Consider the following 7,746-nt stretch of genomic DNA (forward strand, 5'->3'; position numbering starts at 1 on the left):
ATCCAGCCCTTGGTTTCTTGCTGCTATTCTCAGTAGCTTGACTAAAACCCATCCATCTTTGCAAGATGCAAGGATCAGGTCCTCACCCTGTGTGTTGCATAAGGCAGTGCACCATGTAAGGATTAAGGTATGAGATCAGAAGTGAAGTCCCCTCTCCTGCTTAGTCCCAGAACCTGCACAGAAGTAAGCTTGCTCCAAAGCAGAGAGATACAGCTTCAGAAATACCACTTCTGTGCAGTGCATGAGACAGAGGAACAGCCACACTTGAAGCTAATTCCAGGAAGCTGCAATTCCAAGGGAAAAGGATTTCACTGAATTCTAGCAATAACAGATGTCCATAACTGAACTGCCTGCACAGCACTCTAGCATAAAACTCATGGGACACAGGAGACCTGGCAAGCACTTCCAGAATCAAGTCAGTGTCCAAGGGCAGCTGGAGAAGCCAGATTTCCCACTCCATCCACTGGGTCCATGCAATTCCTAGGCAGGGACTTGGACAAAGTGCACTGTTTCAAGGGGCTGAGAAGGGGAAGAGGGGAAAGGTCTTCGTGTTACTCAGACCAAGGGCAATCCATCTGGCTAATTAATGCACAGAGCAACAAGCAGAGTCTTTTATGCAACCTTGATTGGCACTAACAGGGGAAAGGCTACAAGATTCTTCTAGATTCCTTCTCCTCCCTTCTGTCCAATTTAAGCTTGCAAGCAAAGCAGTTCTTAACTTCCTTATCACTGAAGTTCTTCCTACACATTTTTAAGACTCCTAGAGAGCTGTGTCGACACTAACATGATGAAAAAAACCCAGTCTGGAGCTAAAAGCAGATCTGGAATCTGAAGCAGCTTCACATCAGTTAGCTCACCTCCACAGCTGTTCCAAAGACACAGATGCCTGGCTCACTCTCTGTGCAAATGCTAACCTCTTCCTCACTTGAAGGAGGTGCTACCTGCCTCACTTCTGGCTGAGATGTGCCATGAGTGCCAGAGGAAATTACGCAAAATTCTGCTGCATGCTCCTTCCACAAAGCCACTGCTTAGCCAGTGCAGCGGCTCCGTGTGGAACAGCTGACAGCAGTGCTGTACCCCTCGGGGAGCACTGCTTCAGCAGCACCTGCTCTTTGAGTAATTGGCACCACAGTTTGAACAAGGAACAAGGCACAGCTCTGCCAAAGGCTGCTGCACACACGGATGGACAGACATCAGTACTTCTGCAGGGAAGCACTGGCCACGCTGAAGGTGTGGCTCGCACTCACTGCCAGCAACCAGCTCCCTGTGGCCTGTAACCATGGCCCAGAGGACTGTTCCCACTGAATCCATTGAAAGTTACCACCCAAGACAGCACACACTGCAGACAAACAGAGCATTCCTCTTTCTGCACTGGGTGGCACTTCTGAAAAGCAACACTGAGGGACACCGGAGCCAGTTTATGAATAAATAGGGTTTGGAGCTCCAGTTCCAGGCCTTGCATGCTGCGTCCACAGCACAACTGTGGCTGTGGAGATGTGCTAGAAGCTAAAGGACCTTCCTCATGTTCTATGCAAAGTCCTTCCCTGCACTTACTCTTCTGGAAACTGGAGACAAGCCCTTGTCTTGTGCAACTAGATGAAACGGTAACTTCTTTTTCTCTCCGGTGAAAGGCACAGGATTCAAATCTGTGTTCCTCACATTACAGCTGCCTTTAGAAGCAGCCAAGCAATTCTTGTCCTGACAAAACAAAGGAGAACCCCAGGTAGTGCTAAGTCAGGAAGAAACTTCTTCCCGCTATGGATTGCATAGGAGGAATTTTCATGCAAAGAGGTATTTTTCTGCTCCTATTCATCAAGTAAGGGATAGAGAAAGAAGCCACAGAGAAGGAGCTCTTTTGCCTGTGCCACTGACAGAGCACCTAGTCCCCCTCAGATGCAGAGCCTTGCATAACACAAGAACAGAGCCTGCTCTGCTGTGGCCTTTCTAGGAAGATACATCAGTATTGATAGGATGGAGAGCTACTGAACATGGATGCTGAGATTTGAATTAAGAACAACTCAGACTCCTGTGCAAAGCATTTTGTTTGTACCCTGTGTATGGAACTGCCTGGTAAAGCAAGAGGGAGGAAAGAAGAGGCAGAGCAGACCCATTTCTTATCTTTCAGTGTGGTGTGAGCTGAGTATAACAAGGAACATCAACTCAGATGTGTTGGCTCCAAGGCTTTTCATCATATACAGACTCATCTGAGCTTCAAAAATCACAGTGCTCCTCTGAAATTAAGACACTCCTTGCTGAGCAAATCTTTCACATGAGTTTCTCATGCAATGCTTGCTCAGCTTCTCTGGAATGTCTAAGGAGACACAAGTCTAGATCCTTCTCTGGATATCCTGAGCTAGGAGAACAGAGGTGATAGATAGATGTCATTAGGGATATGGAAATGTTCCTGGGCAGGCAAGTCCCAGCTGCTAATTCATGTTAGGGGGACTCTACCAGCATGTTACAGGAAGAGGAGGGAATAGAGATCAGACCATATTGGGTATCCCTGAGCTGCAAAATACATGAGGGATGAGAGAAGAGAGGAAGTGAAAGACAGAGACATTTGTATTCTTAATGATGAAGACTGGCAATTTGGGTCTCTGGTACCATCCTGGCTTGATGATCTTCTCTTTCAATCCTTGCATGCAAGGAAGGAGCAAAGGTGTGAACTGTGACTCTTTCTGTTTGGCCCTTGTTCCAAAGAAGGGCTCCTCTGGGAAGCTGTGCCAGCTGGAGCAGGTGAATATTCCTTGCAACAGCTGGGATCAGGGTGGGTGCCAAAAGAACCTCCTGCTGCAGCACTGAGTTCTGGGCAAAGACAACTCTGGAAATTCAGACTCTGTGGCAGTTTCCTCTGCTACCGAGAGCAGGCTGCTGGCTCCCTAGTGGGATGTGAAAAGGCAGGAGTGTCCACAGAATGCTAAACAGGGGGGAGGGAACAATATAACTTTCACCTCAGCCCTGCAGCAAGTTGCTCTGGCTACTGCAGCTTCCTCTGAGGGGCCCTGCCTCTCTGTAGCTGCCAGAGGACTGTAAAACAGGACTTTGTTTCAGACTGACAGTGATGCAGTGGCAAATCCCCAAGCAAACAGAATTTGTTAAAGTCCATAGGCACTTATTCTTCACAAGGAGAATGTTAAGACTTAAAGCCTTCTCTTGGCACAGTGCCACCACAGCACAGCTTCTGGTGTGCTCACGTCAGACTGGACAAACAGCACATTGTATGAATGGTACATTGGCTGGTGGTGGCTCCTTGCACAGGGAAGATCTTCATCCTCAAACACATCGCCAAGAGGAGGGTGGGCTTGCCTGATCTTTGCACACAAAAGGTGGAAAAGAAAGAACTCTGATAGCTGAACAAAACTGGGATTGCTAGGACAAGCCTTCTCCTTATATCCTGTTTCCATTATGGCTCAATTATTGATGGCAGCAATGTACGGTCACAGTTGAAAGCCTGCAGGCAGCTGTCAGGATTGCAGATGAGTATCAACACAAGTAAAGGGCTTTTAGTGCTGCAACAGGGAATTTTCTTTCATGCTGGCTAGATTAGAAGATCACCCCATGTCTCTTCTCCATTCTTCCCCTCTCCCCTTTCCAGTACATAAAATCCCTGACAGTAGATCTTTAGGCACACCTGTCTGAACCCCTAGCTCCAGTTCTCATTCTTGAAAGCAAGCTGCACAGCTTCATTCACATCCTGCACTATGTAAGATGGCTCCATCAGGCTGGGGTCGAAGCAGAGGTCCCGATGGCCGTGGAACACTGTCTGCGCCGTACACTCCTCCCTTTTCCTGGGAGCATTGGCATCGTGGCGGTAAACCCCAGTGCAGACCAGAATCGACACACAGCTCTCCACTGAATTGTTGCAGTCCTTCCTCAGCTCAAGGTAATCCTCAGTTTGGGGACCAGCTGCCTGTGGGCTCCTCTTCACGCCAGCCTGGACCTGGTTCTGGTGAGCTGACTTCAGGTAGTTGTTGTAGAGGTTTGCCCCATAGATGTCAGACATAAGGTTATCCCTGGATAAGGTCACAGTGTGAAACAGAAATGAGAAACTAGTCCATGCATCTCTCTGTCTTTGGCAGACTGGGATTAAGACAGCACAGGAGGAGGAAGGGGTGTGAGATATTTGCTAACATCAAGAGGACGACCCAGACTGGGCTAGTGAGTCCTCCTACCGGTGTGTCCTGCTCAGGCCACATGCTTCACAATCATCTTCCGAAGGGGAGACAACACACCTAAAGCACTCACAGCAGTTTCAGCCACTACTGTCATGTATTCCCTATGTTCCCAAAGTGTTTGGCCTAACTGGGCCAATGGTATTACATCTGGGTCTCTTGACTTTGCCTTTGATCCAGCCATCCTTAAATGCACGCTGCATCCTACAGCAAACAGCTTTGCTAGGCTGACACAGGGCCTTTCAAATGACTAAAAATGTAAGGTGTAGCAAGCTAGGAAGCTTCTGCTCCAGAGTGTGAGGCTCCAGAGACACCTTGGGGATTTGGGTATTCATTTTAGAAATATCCAGTTTAAAACAAACCACCACAAGTCAAAGAGAAGTCAGTATGCAACTCCTTAAGGAAACCAGCAAGAAAAACAGTCTTACCCAACTGCATAGAGGCGTTGGATGGGACCCTTCCAGCCCTGCTTCTCTGCCTGCTGCTTTATCAAGTACTCGGCATAGCGGTAGGTGACTGTGCTGGGTTTGCCAATCAAGGCCTCATACTTCAGTTCCTTGCCTGTCACCTTCTTGTAGATGTTCTCCAAGCAGAGAAGGAAAGTGCCATGGCCAAACCTGCTCCAAGAAAGAGGTCATCAGTATCCCCAGTCACACCACTGAAGTAGCAAGCACTTCTCGGCGAGGAGAAGCATCTGCTGTAGCCAGGTTACCACCTAGGTTGGACATGGTGTCTACCCACACACAACTCCACAGGCAGTGGTCTGGCTTTTGCTTCTGGAAAGCATTACCTTTGTTTCTCATGCAGTTTTCATCTCTCTGCTGATAATTAATTGTATGGCACAAACTCTAAAAATATTCAGATGTAGCAGGAAAAGATCATCTGCAGGAGAGGTGTATGAAATAGGCTAAAACAAATATCACACATGCTTTTCACCTGGGCATCTTGGCTTCAGCCATCCACAGGAGATCCATGTTGCAGGCAAGGATAGGCAGATGGGGGTATGGTACATCTCGCAGCTCTGCACCAGGGTTCCCATTGCTCAAGAGCACATCAGTAATAAGTTGCAGGCTTGTCTCCCACCTCACTGGCTCACCGAACAGAATCACCCCTGGAAGATTTCAGGGGATGTCTGGAAACCCACAGCATCCATGTATAGGACCCACTAACAAAACCACTCTTCTGCTAGGATGCCTTGGCCAGTGCAGCTACCACTGGAATACAGCTGGTGCCAGGGCTCCAGTCAGCACATCACTGCACCATGAGCACCACTGGTCCCAGATACTGGAGCATGGCTCAGAGAAAAGTTGGGTTTGCTTTTATCCAGCTTGTACTTCACACTGCATGAGGGCAGTGAGGCTGGCTCCTGACTGTATCCTCTGAGCATGCTGCCCATGGATACCGGTGATCTGACAGCACGTCATTAGCTCCCAGCCCAGCTGGTTTGCCCTGCTGTTATTTCTGCTTGTTGCTCATATGTAAACAGAGGCTACTGCTTACCTTCTATAGTGGGGAAGCCAGTGGTTGGAGGAGGCTGTCAGAAAAAAAAATGAGGCTGGATTAGTAATGCAAAACCTAATGCTATCTCCAAAACAAAACTAAAATGCTTCCTTTGAATCTGCCAAGGCAGTTCCATAAAAAGGCAGGACAAAGCCACCTGGAAGCCTGAAGAAAGACTTCCCCCACCCCTTCATCCCAGATGGGATTTCACAGATCTTGCACTCTGGTCTCAGAGCTGGAAATGTCAGCCAAAGCATTTTACCACTCACTGCAAAGAAGAGCGAGGAAAGACATGAGAAAGGAGAAGGGAAAGTCATTGCCCTTCCAGCAGGAGCCAGTGCTCAAAGAGCAGAGAGATGCTGGCTGCCTGCCCTTCCAGCTCAAAGAGCAGAGAGATGCTGGCTGCTCATATCAGTCCCAGGCTCTCAGGGAAGTGACCAGCAGCCAGCTGCTCCGTGTCTCTGCAGCTTCCCCACCCCCTGCTCTGTGCTGGAAGCACCACACACCAGTTCCACTGATGCCTCAGGAAATTACCAGTTCTTTGGGCCTCCGGCTCTGATCCACCATGTCCAACAGGGGATATGCTTTCCTCAGGGCCTCTATGGTGACCACATGCTTGAACCCCAGGCTATTTCAGACCGTCAAGGAATGTTGTGGAGACTGTTGTGTTTAAGAGACTGTTTAAGGTACTTGCAAAATCATCTACAGGATTAAGGAACACTAGTCCTAATAACAGAGCAGTAATTTAATGTGGTAATGCAAAACCTCATGGCTTTCAGTCACAGTGCTTCAGGGTGTGGATGGCCCTAAAAGTTACAAAAAGACCCAACAGACTGGGGTGATCCAATAGCAAGCCCTGGAACTGGGCAAAGAGCAGAGGTTGCCACTCCAAGATAGAATAGATGTGCTCTGGGAGACCTTTATGGCCAGGGTTCTCATACAGGTGCAGCACAGAGGACTGACTGGTGAGGCTTCTAGAGGCAGATTTTAGAGGCAGAATCAGTAAAGGTCAGCTCAGCTGGTGCAAGGAAAATGGTCTGTGCTGATAAAAATATGCAAGTGAAGGATGAGTTGCATTTGCTTGCAGAACACTTTGCCCTAGCTTGCCCTGTGGGCCTTGGGGAAACACAGAGAAGGACCACGTTTTTGTACCACACGAAGCTAAACGTTGAGTACAGGATGTGACTCTGTGTGTAGAGACTGAGATGCTGGAAATGCTGGTACAGACATGGGATATGTCAGACTGGCTGTCCCCTCACCCCAGCCAAGTAAGATGCACGTGGGTTTGTAATTTACACCACTTCCCTGGAGTGAGATGCCCTGACTCTAATTGTATTTCATAGAATCATGGAGTGGTTTAAAGACCATCTAGTTTCAACCACTCTGCCACTAGACACCCTTCCACTAGACCAGATTGCTCAAAGCCCCATCACATTTGAGTTCCTACAAGTGTTGTCAGATTGCTGGGGAAAACCTTATCCAGCTGGGAGTGAACTCTAATGGACTTTGCCATGAAGGAGTGGGAGGAGCACAATTTTATCGGTTTAAAAGGGAGAGAGGCCCAAAGCTGATGGAGTCCTCACGGTGACATCCCAGCAACAGGAACAGCAATCACAGGAGAGGTCACCGGCACGAGAAGCCAAGGACTGAATAAGGACAGCCAGGAGGTGACCCAGCTGGAGATTTAGTGCCTGCATTCGAGTCACTCCACGAGGATGTTTCCCCATAAGATAAGACCAACGACCTTTCTGTCTCCTTGTGTGCCCAGAGTGAGCCGAGCAGGACACGCCGAGCAAAGGATACTTGCGGGCGTTCTCCTCCACGGGCCCCTGCCCGGCCAGCAGCATGCACCGGTGGTGGAAGCGGCTGAAGAGCTGCAGGGGACTGTGCGACAGGACCACCTGCTCCGGAGACACCTGCGGGAGGGAGGACAGACCGGCCGGGAACCGCAGGTAGCACCGACCCCGTCCCTGCGCCCCTCGCCCCCCTGAGCACAGTACCTGCAGCCCCAGCGCCCGGGACAGCTCCGCGGCCTTGGCCGAGCGCAGGCAGTTCCCGGCGTTGGTCAGGAAGA

General features: G+C 49.4%; 1 protein-coding gene across 1 annotated transcript; it reads right to left on the minus strand.

Annotated features, from left to right (window-relative positions):
* Positions 1-3,643: 3,643 nt before the first annotated feature.
* Positions 3,644-7,741, minus strand: CECR5 (cat eye syndrome chromosome region, candidate 5; the record flags this gene model as incomplete). The annotated part of the gene is made up of 7 exons (XM_009074623.1): positions 3,644-4,013; positions 4,601-4,789; positions 5,109-5,283; positions 5,673-5,706; positions 6,207-6,300; positions 7,476-7,588; positions 7,673-7,741. Coding segments are annotated over 7 exons (1,044 nt in total), but the record flags the coding sequence as incomplete, so codon positions are not given.
* Positions 7,742-7,746: the final 5 nt, after the last annotated feature.

Source organism: Acanthisitta chloris, unplaced genomic scaffold (assembly GCF_000695815.1).
Source record: "Acanthisitta chloris isolate BGI_N310 unplaced genomic scaffold, ASM69581v1 scaffold36745, whole genome shotgun sequence".
NCBI lineage: Eukaryota > Metazoa > Chordata > Aves > Passeriformes > Acanthisittidae > Acanthisitta > Acanthisitta chloris.